Raw genomic sequence first — 19092 nt, 5'->3', positions numbered from 1 at the left:
ACTCACCCTGCTTGTGCGTGCAGACGCTCTCTGACGAATAAATAAATAAAATCTTAAAAAAAAAAAGTACAAGTATGAGGGTGCCTGGGTGGCTCAGTTGGTTAAATGTCTGCCTTCTGCTCAGGTCATGATCCCAGAATTCCTGGGATCAAGCCCGCGCCTGGTATGGGGCTCCCTGCTCAGCAGAAAGTCAGCTTCTCCCTCTCCCTCTGGCCCTCCCCCTGCTCATTCTCTCTTTCTCTATCTCAAAAATAAATACATAAAATCTTTAAAAAAACGTACATGTATGAAGTAAGACAAAATACTGGAAAATAAGCAGTAATTTTGGTAGAATTTCTTGTGTTTTTTCTTCTATGTGCTGTTGTAATTTTTAAAAATTTTTCAAGATATCATGTATCACATTTATGTATTTATTTATTTATAGAGAGACAGAGAGAGGGTGAGCAGGGGGACGGGCAGAGGGACAGGGAGAAAATCCCCAAGCAGACTCCCCACTTAGCACAGAGCCTATTGCAGGGCTCCATCCTAGAACCCCAAGAGCATGACCTGAGTTGAAATCAAGACTGTTGTTTAGCCGAGGGAGCCGCCCAGGCGCCCCATCATGTATTGCTTTTGAAAGTAAAAGTGAGGGGCGCCTGGGTAGCTCAGTCAATTAAGCGTCTGCCTTCGGCTTCTGGAGTCCTGGAATTGAGCCCCATGTCAGGCTCCCTGCTCAGTGGGGAGTCTGCTCCTCCCCTCTCCCCCATCATGCTCTCTCTCAAATAAATAAATAAAATCTAAAAAAAAATGTAAAAGTGAAAATAGCTTACATCCTTGCCTCGATAAAAGCCTCTCATAATATAATCTAAGTTTTTTCTTATTAAAGATTTGCAGTGCCTAGAGTTTAGGAATGTAAATACTAATTTTGATTTTACAGGGCAAAAGGTGAGGGAATAGAAAGAGTCAGAGAATAGCCTGAAAGTGAATAGTCTCTGAATCACCCACCCTTTGTTTTTATCTCTTTAAACAATTCCTGAAATCTTTTTGGAAGTGGTGAGGCCTGTTTTAAAACCCCCAGGCACCAGCCAGGGAACACATCTCCCAGAGGAATCATACAGTGTCCTAGAAGAGAAGGAAGAACCTTTTGTAAGGTTTGGGTTCCCCCTGTAGGATTCAGAGGAGAGTATAGGGAAGCAAGGAGTCAGTTCTAGATGGGTTGCTGTTTGTAAATCAGGATTAGAATAAACCGGGATTGATTAGGATCTAGGTGCTGTGATAAATTGAGGGTGTTTACTAATTGGGTAATCTAGTAAGAGTAGGGAGTAGTAAAGCGGGTCTGGGGCATCACTGGTGACAAAACAACAATCATTCAAAGAGGGGGTGGTTAAAGCATACAGTTGACCTTGGGAGACACAGTGCTTCCTGTTGTAAGGGGAAGACTTAACCAGGGGAGATACAAATCTTGCACCCAAAGACCTTAGGAGATAGAGAATCCCCACTTCGAAGCTGTAGGTGCTGTACAGCTATGGTTTCAAAGTGAACACTTTTGTGTGCTGATGATGCAATATAGAGTTGAAATATTTAGAGGGAGATACAGGGAGAAAGTAAAGAGAGGAGTGGGAATAAAAGGAAAAGGACAGGGAAGGGGCAATAAAGGTGTGCATGGTTTTTGTCCTCTTTACCTTCTTGAGTTAGGATCTTTTCTTCTTGATGCCTAGCCCAGTGTCTAGCACTTAATCAATATGCAATAAATATTTATTGAATGAATTAATCCTTCAACCAATTTTGGTTCTGAAATGCCAGGGAAGAAGGGCCAATGAACTGACATATATTGAGAACTGCATCTATGCCAGGTGTAGTGCTAAATCTTTTGTGAAATAATGTAGGCTCCACTGCTCTCTCTCAACTTACCTACAAGTTAGAATGTATCTAGTGACCTGTGGGGAGTAGGGATTGGATGATACAGGTCAGTGTTGGTCTTTTGATTTTATTCCTTTACCTTGTATTTGTTTAATCTATTTCCACTTACTATACAAATATGAAAAGGTCATTAATTTTTTCAAGCATAGTTTCTCCCCATATCTTGGAAATTGGAATTCCTTATCTATATTTTTATTATTCCCCAGATCTTTTTCTCCCCCTTGTGCCCTCCACCACCAGGCCCTTCCAGGCAGCTGTGACGAATGTATTGTTAAGATACAGAGGTTTAAAATAAGGTTAAGAGGTTTAAAATAAGTCCCATTAAATGATAGAATTTGAAAGGAAGCCTGGATTATGTCCTCCTTAGGATCATCATTTTGTTCATAAGCCAGATTCTTGATGCCATAATAGAAACAGCATCCTAGTTTGAAATATTTTTTCTTTTTTAAAGATTTTATTTATTTATTTGACAGAGACACAGCGAGAGAGGGAACATAAGCAGGGGGAGTGGGAGAGGGAGAAGCAGGCTTCCCGCCGAGCAGGGAGCCCGATGTGGGACTCGATCCCAGAATCCTGGGATCATGACCTGAGCCGAAGGCAGATGCTTAATGACTGAGCCACCCAGGCGCCCCCTAGCTTGAAATATTGAGGGTAGTTCTCTAGTTAGGGATAGTCAGTCCATTCTTAATCACAAGCCTAACAGAAAGACTCAAACATTGCTGTTTGATCTGTTTGTATTTACATTGCTTCTTAACCTTTAAAGATTTATTTATTTGAGAGAGAGAGCGCGCTGTGAGCAATGGGGGGAGGGGCAGAGAGAGAGAGAAAATCCTGAAGCAGGCTCCCCGCTGAGCATGGGTGGGGGGGTGGGGGGGGCCTTGATCCCAAGACCCTCAGATCTTGATCTGAGCCAAAAATCAGAGCAGGCCGCTTAACCGACTGAGCCACCCAGTGCTCTGCTAGAGTTCTTTAGAGAGAATCTGAGTTGTTTTAGCACTTGACTGTATATTTTTTTCATATATCTAATTGAAATACAACTGTATGTATCCATAGTTCCTCAGTTATTTTTCCAATGACTGTAATCCCTTTCCTCCAGGGCTGCATCTTCTTTTTTATTTGATCTGCTCTATTTACTCTTTGGGTAAATAGTTAATTGAAGACTTTAGGAAAATAGTTCTGTCGCCACTTTGCCTTGACTGTTGTTTGAACCCCACAATCTTTTCATTTAAGAACTTCCTGGCCACCTAAGTGTCTCAGGAAAAAAAACCCTAACTCTGTATCTTGATACCATAATAATCATTTATTTCCTGGAATTGAAGACCATATTCACTCCCTTTCTATCTCTGTGAGGCGCAGGTTAACAACACCTAGAAGTAAAGGTGTCAGCAGGTTTGGTTTTTTTCTTCCCACGAAGCAAGCTACAAACTTCCCGGGAAAAGCTTTCCAGGCGGTGCCGCGGGAGCTTGGGTTCCTCCCATTGGTTCTTCCTGGGAGCCTCCGCCCACCCACGGTCCCGCCTCCTGCGAAGATGAACCAATAGGGGCGTGAGTTGTGGTTTAAACTTGGAGTCTGGCGAGATCGCTGGAGACCGAATCTTGGTTGAATTTGGCTGTTGATTCCGACGTGGGTGGACCGTGAGGTCGTGAGTGGCTGGGCGCGCGGGTCCCGCGAGGAAGGAGGTGGGCTGGAGGCCGGAGGGCCTGGGGGTCGAGGGCTGGGGCTTCCCGGGGTCGTCTGTAGCGCCGAGCCGGGTTGAGCCACGGCCTCGGACTGCTTGCGCAGCCCCCGTTCTGATGAGTACCAGGACCTGTGCCAGCCCCAAACCGCCGACTCTTCTGGAACTTAAAGCCTCCGGCGTAGGCTTCAAGAGTTAAGAGCTGGATTAAATGCCTGTTGGCTCAAGAACGGGCTTCACTCGCTCCTTAGCTCTAGTTCTTACGTGGACGTGCCCAGGGTAGAAAGTTTGGCCTGTGCCGCACCTTAACTTCTCATCTTCCCTAACCCCCCGGGTCTAATATGTGTTTCATACCCGCAGCTGGTCCAAAATGGCTACCCTGATCTTTGTTGATAAAGAAAATGGAGAACCAGGCACTCGTGTGGCTCCCAAGGACGGGCTGAAGCCGGGGTCTAGGCCTCGTAAGTATACAGGCTGCAACGCGAGTTACAGGTATTGTGAATCAATTGTGGGCGTGGCCCGGAGTTGGAGAAGCATTCCGCGTACTTCGTTGGCAACTTGAGTCAGGTATTACCGAATACCGCTATTGCAACGTGCTTGTTAGGGGTCTCTTTTTCATGTTCAGTACCTTAGATTATTTAAGAGGGTACAAAAATGAAGTACTGTTAGGCATACGGCCATGCCACCGTCAAAAGTGGGGGTTGAATTTGGGGATGAGAATGAGGCCAGGTTAATATACACCGTCAGCCTTCAAGTTGCACAGGTGTTTATTGCCTGCATAATCTTATGGTAAGCCTTTTTCTTTAGCAGTCAAAGCTTTAGATGGGAGATCTCAGGTTTCAACACCACGCGTAGGCAAAATGTTTGATGCTCAAGCAGCCTTACCTAAAGTTACCAGAAAGGCTTTGGGAACTGTCAACAGAGCCACAGAAAACTCAGTAAAGACTAATGGATCTCTCAAACAGAAGCAGCCAAACTTCTCTGCCAAAAAGGTAAGTGTTGGCTGCAAAGTCACTGTTGAAACACTCTAGCACTTTTTTTTTTTTTAAAGATTTTATTTAGTCATTTGACAGAGAGTGACACAGCGAGAGAGGGAACACAAGCAGGGGGAGTGGGAGCAGGGGGAGTGGGAGAGGGAGAAGCAGGCTTCCCGCAGAGCATGGAGCCCGATGCGGGGCTCCATCCCAGGACCCTGGGATCATGACCTGAGCCGAAGGCAGACACTTAAAGGACTGACCCACCCAGGTGCCCCCACTCTAGCATTTTTGACTCTTAAAATGACTATTGGCATCCTACCTTGCTTTCTCTCTTGTGAATACAAGGAGATAGAGGCTACCAAACATAGATTAAGGGGAGGGAAGCATACTCTTTTTGTGGTCTTCCTCTGTGCCTTGAGATCAGAAGTCTCAGAAGCAGCTGGTGCATATTTTTGCCTCACCTGCTCTTAACTAGTGTTGAAGCGGATTGGTTGGTAGTATCTACTTATGGATACAGAAAGTACTGAGAGGGAGGGTCCTTTGCGGGAGGTCAGGGAGCTAATATAATAACTCAGGTGCCACCATCCTCCCCCCAGCCTCCTGGAGCAAGCACCAGGTACTCTACTTTGCTAGCATGTTGATTTTTGTGTGTGTGCATGAGCTAAAGGTCTGTGCATCCCAGACTGAGGAGACTTTGCTGTGAAAGATGACTCAGCATGTAGATTTACACTTCATTTGATAAAATAAATGGTTTTACTATGTATTAGGGAAAACAAAACTAGTACTTTATATTAAAATAAGACTTGTGGTTTAGGACAAGATATCTTTTAAAAAACTGAGTAAGAGAAATGTTAAGTTCAAGTATTGCAAGGCTATGGCAAAAATAGTGAGAATGTGACACAGAACTGAAGTATGGGAAACCCTACTTTAAGGATTTCCTCTAGGTATGCACATATGACATAAAGTTGGATCAAGAATATGCAGGCTTCTGCTTTGGCCTGCTATGGTAGACTGCTTATCTGCCAATTTTACACTAGGGAATTATCCAGGCTTCTAAAGTCCTTGGCTGTCTTTTGCTGACTCTTACTCCGTGTGTATATTTCAACTTAATATTAACCAAGCAAATAATTAAGGTAACACTGATGGAAATACAGATGGAAATCACCCTTCCAAAAGCCAAAAATGGCTTCCAGGATTAGCTTCTGTTTGGGTGACTCATGCTGTTTTCTCTGACAGGTTGAGTGACTGAGTTGATTAGCTCTGAATTAACTCTGCCTACTTGGTGACTTATGTTAAGAGGTGCGGATACTTAAATTTCAGACTTAACTTGTGAGCCATGCTACTAGAATTGCTTGCTGAATTGTATTGGTATGTAATTATGAGAACTAAGGATTATGGTTTTTTAGAAGTCAGCATGAAATTGAAAACTGGTGAAGCAGTCACATGTCTTAAAAAAGACTATGATCTTTTGTCCTAATCAGTTGACAAGGCTTCCCCTTTCACTAATTCATATTTTCTTGGGTGGTTTTAGGTGACTGAGAAGACTGTCAAAGCAAAAAGCTCTGTTCCTGCCTCGGATGACACCTATCCAGAAATAGAAAAATTCTTTCCCTTCAATCCTTTAGGTAATATTCTTTTGGTATTACAAAAATGCTTTAGTCTTGAGTGTCTCTTAGAATCCAATTCAACTCTAATTTGATATGGATATGAATATGACCTGTGACCCAAAACTGTAATAAGACTGTCTGAATCTGGGTTTCTTTGAATAAAAGTACTTATTGGTGGATTTATTTGTAAGGAACATCTTAGGTCAGAAGAGGAATTTGTGCAAAGATGTAGAGAACATTGTTCCCTCAAAAACTTACCACATAAGGGAGATAAGATGTGTTCACTAACATTGAACAAGTCTGAAGTGGACCGTATTCCTAGCAAGGCTTTTAGAAAGTGGGTTTAATATCAAGTTGAACAATGTCTGAAAAAATCCACATAGTCTGTGATATGTGTGTATTTTTACTCCCTTCAACCTGCTACATGTATCCAAAGTATTTTCTGTCATAGAAGCACCTTTTCAAGCTTTAATTTTCTTCCGTTTGAGGAGAGGCTACTGTATCCAGGCTTTGGATGCAGTGGTTAACAAGCCAGGCCCCACATTGAGGGAGCCCACGATTTGGAGGGAAAGGCAAACACTGAAAACATCCTCTCACTGTAAGTGTGAGAAGGAGAAAACCAGCCCATTAGGGGGAACTGAAACTCACCTGGAAGAGCAGGGAACGTTTCTCTCAGGACGTGTCATGATGTGGCCTTTTAAAGGCTATCAGGGAAGGGCGCCTGGGTGGCTCAGTTGGTTAAGCGACTGCCTTTGGCTCAGGTCATGATCCTGGAGTCCCGGGATCGAGTCCTGCATCGGGCTCCCTGCTTGGCAGAGAGCCTGCTTCTCCCTCCGACCCTCCCCCCTCTCATGTGCTCTCTCTCTCTCTCTCTCTCTCTCTCTCTCTCACATTCTCTCTGGCTCAAATAAATAAATAAAATCTTTAAAGGCTATCAGGGGAGAGCTCATGGGGGGTGGGGGGGGGGCAAGGCAGAGCAGCGCACTTAAGTGTGTGCAGAGATCCCGAGGTAGAGCAAAGGACTGGAGTGGTTCTGGGAGCTGGCATTTTTGCTTGCCCTTTCAGCCAAAGGGCATTTAGTCATTCTGTACATCCAGGTTGTCGCTGGCTTTTATATAATACAATTCTGCAGTTAGAGTTCTCGAAATTGTATTGTTGTGAGTTTGTGACGATAGCTGGGGAGTAAACTTTAAGAAGGATTGCTGAGTCTCCGACGGAATGTGATTAAGATTTGATAAAATGGAGTGCTTCCATGCTAATGATTACCATTTAGCCATTAAGGAAAATGAGGTAGATTTATGCATATTGATCAGGAAGGAGGACTACAATATGCTGTGTTTGAGGAAACAGATACTGCCAAGTTGCCCTCCAAAATAGCATAAATTACTGAATCCACCTATAGTGGTTGAGAATGCCTGCTTCTCCTCTAATCTCTAACAGCAAATGTTTTAAAACTCTTCTCAAAAAGGCAGTGAGTATCTCATTGTTTTAAATTGGGGAGCATGTATGTGTAGTGAGCGTATTTGATTATTGGCCTTCTGTAGCTTTTTTTTTTTTTTTAACTTCCTGTTGGTATCTTTGTTTTCCTTTGATAATAGGTCTTTCTTTCCTTTTTCCTTTTCCTTAATAGCTTTTGTGGATACAAGAAATTTAACCTTATTATGTTGCAGATTTTTTTCCTCTGGAGTCTTTTGTCTCTTTATGGCTTCCTTCATAATTCAGTGGGTTTTGTTTTTTTTTAAGATTTTTATTTACTTGAGAGAAACTGAGCACAAGCAGGGGGAGGGGCAGAGGGAGAAGCAGACTCCCCGCTGAGCAGGGAGCCCGATGAGGGGCTCAATCCTGGGACTCTGGGATCCTGACCTGAGCCAAAGGCAGATGCTTAACCAACTGAGCCACTTGGGCGCACCGTATAATTAAGGGGTTTTAAGTTAAGTAGTCACCTAACAATTCCTTTTTAATTTCTGGGTTTTAGTAGTCTTGAAAAGAGTAGACTAATTCCTAGTATTTAGGCTTTAGAGAACTTTCACACTTCAGAAAATAATGGTTCTCCTTTCATCTTCCTTTTGAGGAAATGCTAAACCCCTTGAAAAGAGGAAATCCGTATTTAAATTCTGTTTTTGTTACTGTCAAGAAAAATTTATTGTATTTTCTTTTTTAATTAAAAAAAATTTTTTAAAAGTAATCTCTCTGCCCAATATAGGGCTTGAACTCCTGACCCTGAGATCAATAATATCATGCTCTACCAACTGAGTCAGGCTGGTGCCCCCCCAAAAAATCTACTTTAAATAATCCTAAGAAATAAGGCACTTGGATTATAAGAAGGAGTGTTACTTAACCCAATAGTTCTCAAATTTGTTTTAGGACTTCTGCAACTCTTAAAAGTTAGTGAAGACCCCAAAGAACTTTTGTTTGTGTGGTGTTTATCAATTTTAATTCCTAATGCAGGAAATTTAAATAAAAAAATGAATTCCTTTAAAAACCCATTACATTAAGTAACTTTTTTAAACATAAAATAACTTTTCTAAAACATTTAGAAGAATTGCATGATTTTATATTTTTGAAAACTTGCTTAATTTGGCTTAACATAAAACCACCTGGATTCTCCTCTGATTCTGCATTCAATCTATTGCATCTCTTTTGGTTGAAGTACATGAAGAAAATCTGGCCTCATGCAGATACGCAGTTAAGAAAGGGAAGAGCATTTCAATAGTCTTTTCAGATAAGTGTGGAGCGTTTTCTTTCATACTGCACTAAAACCCAACAAGTGGCAATTTCCGAAAGTATGGCTGTAATTTGTAATCTAAAACCCTATCAGTGAACATTTTGTACTCTGACAATAAAATCCACTGGGCTGTTCTGCACTTTGAATCAATTTTTGCATTTATCACACATTGATCATCTAGAAATGATTCACTGAGAAATGTAGATCATCCAAATGTTGAAGTGTTTCATTATACAATATCAAACACACATTCGTTAATGTCACCACTGATCTCATCAGAAAAGTGTAAGAGGAAGTTGGCAAGCTAATGATTGTGGATAAGTTTTCCAAAATTTTTCCAAAGTTTTTTTTTTTTTTTTCTTGAAATGGTGATCATTGGCAACGAATATTGTGTTTCATGAAGGATAGACTTCTTTCGTTCTTCTGAGAAAATGTGCTACAAATACCCAAGTCTGAGTAACCAGTTTGTCTTTCCATTGCTATTTCAACTAAACAGTGTTCCAGGAAAAAGTCCTCTAGTTTAGCTTGCAAACCAAATAATCACACAAATCTTTTTTTCTTGGAGCTCACCTGGTACTTTGGCATGCAACAGAAGTGCTTTATGGTGTACTTCATCGTACAGAATACTAAAAAGACCACTGTTCCTCAGGGTTGAGAGCTAATAAAATTAATACTTCCTACTGCAGATGGTAAAGTGAGATGTGAAGCTGGCAATGTTTTACTACAAGTGAATGATACTGAGGAATATAGGGACTATAAAATGTAGTTTATCACCACCACCTTGACTTGTGCTGAAACACAGCAGTTCTGTCCATTGTTGATTTTTGTACCATCACCATGAATGTCAACATAGCGGAAGAAGGTGTTAATGTTACCGAGCACATAGTTTGACCTCATAGACCCACTGAAAGGGTCTCAGACCCCCCAGGGGGCCACTGACCCCTCTGAGAACCACTGCCCTGATAAAGTGCTTTTGTCTTTGTGGCAGATTTTGAGAGTTTTGACCTGCCTGAAGAGCACCAGATTGCACGCCTCCCCTTGAGTGGAGTGCCTCTCATGATCCTCGATGAGGAGAGGGAACTCGAGAAGCTGTTGCACCTGGGCCCCCCTTCACCTCTGAAGATGACCTCTCCACCATGGGAGTCGAGTAAGTGAACAAAGTGCCCTTCCAGAAGGGCTGTGAATTATTTGAGTCATAATATTTCCATTATTGTGGGGGCAGAATTGTATAGAAGGTTAGCCTATGGGTAATTTCTATTTCAAACCTCAGAGATGAGGTTTTAGAATAATGAAAACTGCTTTCAATTGGTATTGTTTTCAGTCCCAGATGCCCAGGTAACATTAAGTCCTTCTGGAATCTGGACAGTTTTAGATACAGAAAACAAGATTAAATTTAGGATATAGCTTCTTAGTTTATGACTTGAAGTGTAAGAAACTTGTTTGGAACGAGAATTCCAAGTTCTACCCAAAGCTAATCTAGGATTAAGACACCTGAGCACAATAGCAGAATGGCAAAACCTTCTTACTGCCAAGGTTGGAAGCCTGGGTTCTAGCTGGTGGTCAAAAGCTATCAGCAGTATGTTTTCTATTTGTTCTGATGGGATAACGTATACTATTTTACAAATTATGTCAGTGATATTGTTGGCTGTTACTTGGGTCTCTGAGAACAGTTGAGTTTCAGGTAGGTCTAAGACTTACTTCCTAATGAAGGTTAATTCTGGGATCTTAGCCACATTTCAAGAAGTAAGTGTGTGTGGTGTGTGTGTCTAGCTGGGGTGGTGGTAGGGATTCATTAGACAAAGTTGAAAATAAGAATTTACGAGTAAAATTGACAAGCAATGTCTGCATTGAGATGGACGATGACTAAAGCGTTTGCTGATATTGAATAAGAAATTCCTGTTTTCTAGATCTGTTGCAGTCTCCAAGCATTCTGTCGACCCTGGATGTTGAATTGCCACCTGTTTGCTATGACTTAGATATTTAAATTTCTTAGCACTCAGTAGTTTGTGTGTATGTTTTGTATTAATAAAGCAATTCTTTAACAGACTCTTCCTAATCTCGCAGTTGGTATTCTTTGGAATTTGCTTAAAACAGTATGAAAATTAGTGGAAGTGTTTGACAAGGGTCTATAATCTGACAATAGAAGTATATCTGATTTGAAAAACTTACCTTAAAACCCTTTGGTTTGTTTTAACAGCTTATTTTAGATGCTGCCACTGTTCTCCCTGAAACATACACCCTTCAATGTGTACTTTACTGCCTTTCTGTGGCCATTAACTAGTGACAGTTATTAGATCTCTTAATTAGAAGAGCCACTTCCAGCTCATTAAATATCTATTGCTAAGCATTCTTTATTGCTGGTTCTATTTGGTTTCTAATGACTTTAATACTCACTATTCAGTAATCAGAATTTGAAAGGCTCTAAATCTGAGAACTCTACCTCCCTGGGATCTTTAATTAGGTTTTTGAAGATTGCAGCAGATAATTTATGGTTAGTAATATCCACTCTTCACCTATAGGAAACTCTGTTTAGTTGCTTACACTGTATTGGGACCGGTTTTAAGTATTTATTATTTATTTAGAGATTTTATTTATTTGACAGAGCGAGATAGCGAGAGCAGGAACACAAGCAGGGGGAGTCGGAGAGGGTGAAGCAGACTCCCCGCTGAGCAGGGAGCCTGATGCGGGGCTTGATCCCAGGACCCTGGGATCATGACCTGAGCTAAAGGCAGACGCTTAACAACTGAGCTACCTAGGCGCCCCTGTTTTAAGTATTTAATAAGCATTATTGTGTTTCAAGTTTATGACCCTATTTTTCAGATGAGGACCGTGAAGCGCAGAAATTCATTGATAGGCCAAAGACATGAAGAGCTATTACTTTGATTCCAAATCTGGGATTGGAATCAAAATATCAGACTGTAGATGGTTGCTCATGGATTTTCTTTTTTGGAGGGCTGGGATAGAGGATATTAAAAATTGTTGCCACCATTTAAAATTCCAAAGTTTCGGGGTGCCTGGATGGCTCAGTCGTTAAGCTTCTGCCTTCGGCTCAGGTCATGATTCCAGGGTCCTGGGCTTGAGCCCCGCATCGGGCTCCCTGCTCCGTGGGAAGCCTGCTTCTCCCTCTCCTGCTCCCCCTGCTTGTGTTCCCTCTCTCGCTGTGTCTCTGTCTGTTAAATAAATAAATAATCTTAAAAAAAAAAAAAAATTCCAAAGTTTCACATACCTCTGGTTTTGGAGCATCTCTTGGAAAAGGAGATCTGGCCCTTGTTTCGTACACTTGGACTGGCAGTGGAGTGCTGGCTGCCTTTTAGGTGGAGTGTGGGCTTTCTGTCCTACAGACCCTTCATGAAGTGGCCCGAAGGGACAACTGAAGTGTTCCTTCTACTGTCTCTTCTCGCTCTAGCTTCCTTCATTCTCTTTACTTGCCTGGGCCATGTAGTCTAATTGAATTGATCCTTGCATAATATCAGCCTATGTAGGAAGCCTTTCCCCTGTAAGTCTGTAGCGTCTGTAGTCAGAATTCGACACCTTTTCCATCATTATTGCGGTTGGTATTCTATGGAATTTGCTTGAAACTGAAAGCTAGTGGAAGTCTAAGGTCTTAATAGTCTAAGGTCTGTAATCTGACAATAGTCTGTCTTATTGAAAAACTTAAAAAAACACTTCAGTTTATTTTATTTATTTAATTTTATTTATTTTATTGCAATAGAGCAGAAGGAGAGGGAAAGAACGAATCTTAAGCAGGCTCCATGCCCAGCGCTGAGCCCGATGCAGCCCGATCTCACGACCCTGAGCTGAAATCAAGAGTTGGACCCTTAACTGACTGAGCCACCCAGGTGCCCCTTAAATGGTTTATTTTAGAAGCTGCCATTTTTCCCTGAAACATACACCCCTCGATGTGTACTTTATTCCCTCCATTGTTAGGAAGAGAACAAGGAAGTGGCAAGATAGGCGTGAAATACTAGGAACACATACACTGATTAAAATTTTTATCTTCTAAATATAACTGAATCAATCTGATTTTCTGTAATTAGTAGACTTCTGAAAGAGAAAAAAAATAAGACTATTTGACACTTGGTTTTAAGGAAGAGTATTAGATCTAGCATCCTCAGATATAGCAGGGCCGTATGAAAAGCAAACATGATTCTGAGTGGTTTTCATACTCTATAATAAATTTAGAAGCTTCAGAAAGGGGTCTCTTGTGATGGAAGGAACAAAGGACTGAGAGCATAGCAGCTAGTTAGTCCTTTACCAGCTAGTTAACTGTCCTTGGTCAGATCAAGCATGGAGTGATCTCTCTTCATCTGCTGTTAATCTGAATACAAAGTGCTTGGGGTGCCTGGGTGGTTCAGTCCGTCTGACTTGATTTCCACTCTTGATTTCGGCTCAGGTCATGATCCCGGGGCCCTGGTATCTAGCCCCGCGTCAGGCTCCACGCTCAGCAGGTAGTCTACTTATCTCTCTCCCTCCCCCTGTTCCTCTCCCCTTGCTCTCTAGTGTGCGTGCTCTTGAGCTCTCCCAAATAAGTAAAATCTTAAAAAAAAAAAAAAAAAAAAAAAAAAAACGTACAAAGTGCTTAATGTTGGTTGAGACTTTGAGAACTTTAGACAGATGCCTCTCCATTAATATTTTTATTTTGCAGGGATTGCCACTGTTTGCATACATTTTACTAAGTATAATGTGTTTGGATTCATTACTCAAAAAAGCTTACGAGATGTCGTGTTGCAATTCTAGTCTGTCCAAGCAGTAATGCTCTAAGTGGATTGTTTTTGGGGTGGACAGTTGCACCACACTGGACCTTAAGGGTGCTCTGATTTAGGTAAGGTGCACCCATACCTAGCATACTCCTCCACTGGCATTTTTCAGGCTTCAAATTCCGATGAACCTTCAATAGGAACACAAAGCTTTTTAAATATGTTAATGTAAATATTCTGTCAGACCAATTCTGAGCAATGGTACCAAGTCACAGAAGGGTCAGTACAACCATCAAAATTCCTAAGTTGACTTTGTTCTTTCCATTAGTTTAACCAATCATGTACTCAGACCCCTCTGTGCTAGGGACCAAGGCTGTGATATGTGATAGTTAAGTAACACATTGCCCCTGCTCTTGGGCCTGTTGTCCAGTGGGGGAGACTGGCCAGAAATGCTGTCAGGATACAGGAAAATGAATCCAGGGGCGGGAAGAACCAGCTGATGGGGAGCACTTTCCAGCCCACTTTAGGGAAGGGCAGGAGAGGCTTCCTGAGAAGAAACATGGATGGACACTTGATGGAAGAGAGGTGCTCTGGGCTGAGGAAACAGCTTCTGCAAATGCCAGGAGGCAAGAGAACACAGCCTGTTGAATGTTGAATGAAAACTAAGCTTTTCCCCTGAAGGTCTGTAGCATCTGTAGTCAGAATTCGACATCTCTTCCATCATTATTGCAGTTGGTATTCTATGGAATTTGCGTGAAACTGAAAGCTAGTGGAAGTGTTTAATAGCCTCGGGTTTGTAATCTGAAAATAGTTTGTCTTATTGAAAAACTTAAAACCCTTCGGTTTTAACGCCCCTCCCCCCCCGCCTTTTTTTTTTTCTTTTTCTACTTCAGGGTTGAGCAAGGAGTGTGGTTGGTTAACAAAAGAGTCTGGAGAGTTAAGCAGGGGTCACACGGCTTTGTAAACTATGGCGGGGGTTTAGTGTCTGTCCTAGGGATGTTAGGTGCCGTGGAAAGGTTTTAAGGAGGGAAGTGACAGGGTCAGATTTGTGTTTCAGAACCTCACTCTGGAGGCAGGGAGACCAATCTGGAGTCTGCCGTAGATGATGATGATGATGAAATGACCTTGAAGAGGTGACTGTGGAGAATGGAATAAGGCTTTGGGAGGGATCCAGGAGTTGGACTTGGCAGGGTGGCAAATGGTGTGGAGATAGCACTGGGAAGAGTCAGCGATGCCCAGAAACACCGCTCACAGGAGGGTCCCCAGTTGTGTTTACAAACATGTTTGTTGCTGCATAGTTTGTAATCAGAAAATGTGATACAGATGCACATTGGAATGAAATGTAGTCATTAAAAGGGATCTATGGGAGCCTGGGTGGCTCAGTTAGTTAAGCGACCGACTCTTGATTTTGGCTCAGGTCATGATCTCAGGGTGAGATCAAGCCCCAAGTCAGGCTCCATGCTCAGCGCAGAGATTCTCCTTTCCCGCTGTCCCTCCCCCCACTTGCTTGCTTGCTCTCTTTCTGAAAAATTTTTTTTAAAAAAAGGATCTATATATGTGGCCATGGAACGATAACCATGGAACTTTTTCATTATCAAAAGTGGGTTATACTTTCTGCCTCTGGACACCGCCGAGTAAGCATCGTTAAAGTCTTCCCTCCCACCGCCATCATGTCTAGGTCAGAGTCTCCCAAAGAGCCTGAACAGCTGCGGAAGCTCTTCATCGGAGGTTTGAGCTTTGAAACAACTGATGAGAGCCTGAGAAGCCATTTTGAGCAATGGGAAACGCTTACGGACTGTGTGGTAATGAGATCCAAACACCAAGCGCTCCAGAGGCTTTGGGTTTGTCATGTATGCCACTGTGGAGGAGGTGGATGCAGCCATGAACGCAAGGCCACACAAGGTGGATGGAAGAGTTGTGGAACCAAAGAGGGCTGTCTCAAGAGAAGATTCTCAAAGACCTGGTGCCCACTTAACTGTGAAAAAGATTTTTGTTGGTGGCATTAAAGAAGACACTGAAGAACATCACCTAAGAGATTATTTTGAACAGTATGGGAAAATTGAAGTGATCGAGATCATGACTGACCAAGGCAGTGGCAAAAAGAGAGGTTTTGCTTTTGTAACATTTGATGACCATGACTCTGTAGACAAGATTGTCATTCAAAAATCCCATACCGTGAATGGCCACAACTGTGAAGTAAGGAAAGCCCTATCTAAGCAAGAGATGGCTAGAGCTTCATCTAGCCAAAGAGGTCGAAGTGGTTCTGGAAACTTGGTGGTGGTTGTGGAGGTGGTTTTGGTGGGAATGACAACTTTGGTCGTGGAGGGAACTTTAGTGGTCGAGGGGGCTTTGGTGGCAGTCGAGGTGGTGGTGGATATCGTGGCAGTGGGGATGGCTATAACGGATTTGGTAATGATGGAAGCAACTTTGGAAGTGGCGGAATCTCTAATGATTTTGGCAATTACAACAATCAATCCTCAAATTTTGGACCCATGAAAGGAGGAAATTTTGGAGGCAGAAGCTCTGGCCCCTATGGTGGTGGAGGCCAATACTTAGCCAAACCACAAAACCAAGGTGGCCGTGGTGGTTCCGGCAGTGGCAGAAGGTTTTAATCACTGCCAGGAAACAAAGCTTAGCAGGAGAGGAGAGCCAGAGAAGTGACAGGGAAGCTACAGGTTACAACAGATTTGTGAACTTGGCCAAGCACAGTGGTGGCAGGGCCTCGCTGCTACAAAGAAGACATGTTTTAGACAATACTCATGTGTATGGGCAAAAAACTCGAGGACTGTATTTGTGACTAATTGTGTAACAGGTTATTTTAGTTCTGTGGAAAGTGTAAAGCATTCCAACAAAGGGTTTTTTTTTTTTTTTTTTTAAGATTTTATTTATTTTTTTTTTTTAGAGAGCGAGCGAGAGAGAAACAGCATGAGAGGGGAGAGGGTCGAGAAGCAGGCTCCCCACTGAGCCGGGAGCCCGATGTGGGACTCGATCCCAGGACTCTGGGATCATGCCCTGAGCCGAAGGCAGACGGTTAACCATCTGAGCCACCCAGGCGCCCCTCCAACAAAGGGTTTTAATGTAGATTTTTTTTTTGCACCCATGCTGTTGATTGCTAAATGTAATAGTCTGATCATGACGCTGAATTACAGAACAGGATTTAGGATCACTTTTATTTAAATACATATATTATGAGAAGAGCAGAGTGACAAGAAGTAAAAAAAATGAGATCATGTCTCATCAACTTAGTTACTCTGTGACCTTGGGCATGACATTTAACCTCCTGAACTTCTGTTTTTTCATTCATGAGACCCATGATAGAGTTTATCTTGAAAGGTTGTCAGGAGGAGTACATGAGCTACTGCATGAACACTTAAAACCGGCTTGACTTGTGATAAGCCTTTTAGTTACAATTATGGTTATTTGTGAGCATAAAAATATCCATAAAACCATCCATTCATGCCTTACCGAAGTTATCTTGTGTGTGCATATGGGAGACTAGCTTAGTTTAAACTTATAAAAATTTATATATTAATAGGATTATACCATTTAAAGAAAGAGAAAATGCGCCTTCCTCTGGAGGCTGGAGAGATTGTCTGAGGTAATACCTTTTTTTTTTTTTTAAGATTTTATTTATGAGAGGGAAGAGAGCGAGCAGAGGGAGAAGCAGACTCCCTGCTGAGCAGGGAGCCCGATGCGGGGCTCCATCCCAGGACCCCGAGATCATGACCTGAGCTGAAGGCAGATGCTTCACCAACTGAGCCACCCAGGCGCCCAGTAATACTTTTTTTTAAAGAAAAACATATAGTCCATTTGTCTTTATAAGAGTCAAATGAATCCCTATGTTCTTGCCCACGGGTTTTATTGTGGGGTTGGGGGCGTCAGGTTTGAGCCTTACCTTGAGCCCCTAAGGTTCTGAGAGGCCTGAACACCCAGTTTGTGACGTGGGTTGGGGCTGGTGCCGCTGATTCTGAAACGGCTCGAAAGGAGGCTGGGGTGGGAGTTGGTGCTTTGGTGTTAGTGTCTTTAGGGAGCTGAAGGTCATTCCTGGGGCAGATCGCCCAGTGGGGCCAGTCGGCATCTGTACAGATTCAGGATCAACCAACTTTGTGTGTATTGACCTGGGCACACAACATTGCCTGGCAGTTTTACACTAATATTCATTCTCCCACTTTGAGGCCACTGTATTCCTACCTCTCCACTCTTTAAACTTGAATCTTTCTTTTTTTTAAAGATTTTTTATTTATTTGACAGAGAGATAGTGAGAGCAGGAACACAAGCAGGGGGAGTGGGAGAAGGAGAAGCAGGCTTCCCGCCGAGCAGGGAGCCCAATGTGGGGCTCGATCCCAAGACCCTGGGATCATGACCTGAGCCAAAGGCAGACGCTTAACGACTGAGCCACTCAGGTGCCCCTAAACTTGAATCTTTCTGCTACCACCCCTGCCTCTCAGGTGCTGAATGTCCCCCTAGTAGAGTCTACAGGAGCCAACAGTCAGGAATGTCCTCTTCTTGCTGCCATTTATTCTACAACATCTTGCAACAGTGCTGTCCTTCCTGGCTCATGTCCCCTCTTTGGTTATCTCCCCCTCCCACTCTCCCATGTGTGTTTTGGGGAGGGCCTCCAGCCTCTGCAGTCTCCCTCTTATACCTAAAACTCCTCCTTTTGTCTCCACCTCTTTGCGATCGTAAGGGCTCAGTCTTGGTCTCTTTTCTGACAAAGTCCCTGTGTGATCTTGCGCACTCCTGCGGTTTGAAATCCCACCTCTGTGCTACATTGGTGTCTCTAACCCAGATCTCTCCCCTGAACTCTCTGTAGTTGCTTACTAGATCTCAAGTCTCCTCTGTCTAAATTGGAGCTCCAGTTTTTCCCCTCTCCACTCTGCCCCTTGCTAGCCTTCTCTACTTTAATAAATGGTGTTTACTCCTGCCACAAACCTGGGGCTATCCTTGTCACCTCCATGTCTTCCCATATCCATCCCCATCACAGCCTGATGATTCTGGTATATATTCCCAGTTTGTTCACTGCTTTTCCACCCCTCAAATGCAAACTGTAATTTCTTGTGATGACCAAAGCCCTCTAACTGGCTGTTTTGCTTCTGCTCATGCCCCTTCCAGCCCATTCTCCACCATTGCCAGAGTGACATTTTATTTTTTTCAGATTTATTTACTAGAGCGAAAACACACGCAGTGGGGGGAGGAGCAGGAGAGAGAATCTCAAGCAGAGCCGCAGGCTCCACAGAGCCTGACGCAGGGCTCCATCCCACAACCCTGAGATCATGATCTGAGCTGAAACCAAGAGTTGGATACTTGACTGACTGAGCCACCCAGGTGCCCCAGAGTGACATTTTATTTACTTATTTTTTAAAGACTGTATTTGCGAGAGAGCACAAATGGTGGGGGGAGGGGCAGAGGGAGAAGCAGGCTCCCCGATGAGCAGGGAGCCTGAAGCGGGGCTTGATTCCAGGACCCTGAGATCATGACTTGAGCTGAAGGCAGATGCTTAACCGACGGAGCC

The 19092-nt window shown here is 43.0% G+C and overlaps 1 protein-coding gene and 1 pseudogene across 5 annotated transcripts; both read left to right on the top strand.

Annotated features, from left to right (window-relative positions):
• Nucleotides 1-3443: 3443 nt before the first annotated feature.
• On the top strand, nt 3444-10937 carry PTTG1 (PTTG1 regulator of sister chromatid separation, securin). 5 transcript variants are annotated; one of them, XM_021697963.1, is made up of 6 exons: nt 3444-3578; nt 3935-4035; nt 4385-4566; nt 6083-6176; nt 9872-10030; nt 10791-10937. In XM_021697963.1, the coding sequence occupies exons 2-6, from the start codon at nt 3945-3947 to the stop codon at nt 10865-10867; spliced, it is 603 nt and encodes a 200-aa protein (XP_021553638.1). In that variant the 5' UTR covers nt 3444-3578; nt 3935-3944; the 3' UTR covers nt 10868-10937. The 5 variants fall into 5 exon arrangements, with proteins under 5 accessions (XP_021553638.1, XP_021553631.1, XP_021553617.1 ...); XM_021697956.1 differs by having other exon boundaries at nt 3444-3538; nt 4382-4566; nt 10791-10929; XM_021697942.2 differs by having other exon boundaries at nt 4382-4566; nt 10791-10928.
• A 4313-nt stretch (nt 10938-15250) lies between these two features.
• Nucleotides 15251-16192, top strand: LOC110587779 (annotated as a pseudogene).
• The last annotated feature ends 2900 nt before the right edge of the window (nt 16193-19092 follow it).

This window comes from Neomonachus schauinslandi, chromosome 7 (genome assembly GCF_002201575.2).
Source record: "Neomonachus schauinslandi chromosome 7, ASM220157v2, whole genome shotgun sequence".
Classification (NCBI taxonomy): Eukaryota; Metazoa; Chordata; class Mammalia; order Carnivora; family Phocidae; genus Neomonachus; species Neomonachus schauinslandi.
The sequence above is the reverse complement of the archived record's forward strand: the minus strand, read 5'-3'. Positions and strand labels throughout refer to the sequence as shown.

Bases quoted from the DNA above. Each gene is read 5' to 3' on its own strand.
- PTTG1 (XM_021697956.1), top strand. From the start codon at position 3,945: ATGGCTACCCTGATCTTTGTTGATAAAGAAAATGGAGAACCAGGCACT. The intron at 4,036-4,381 runs GTAAGTATACAG...CTTTTTCTTTAG, and splicing joins GAAGCCGGGGTCTAGGCCTC to CAGTCAAAGCTTTAGATGGG. The intron at 4,567-6,082 runs GTAAGTGTTGGC...GGGTGGTTTTAG, and splicing joins CAAACTTCTCTGCCAAAAAG to GTGACTGAGAAGACTGTCAA.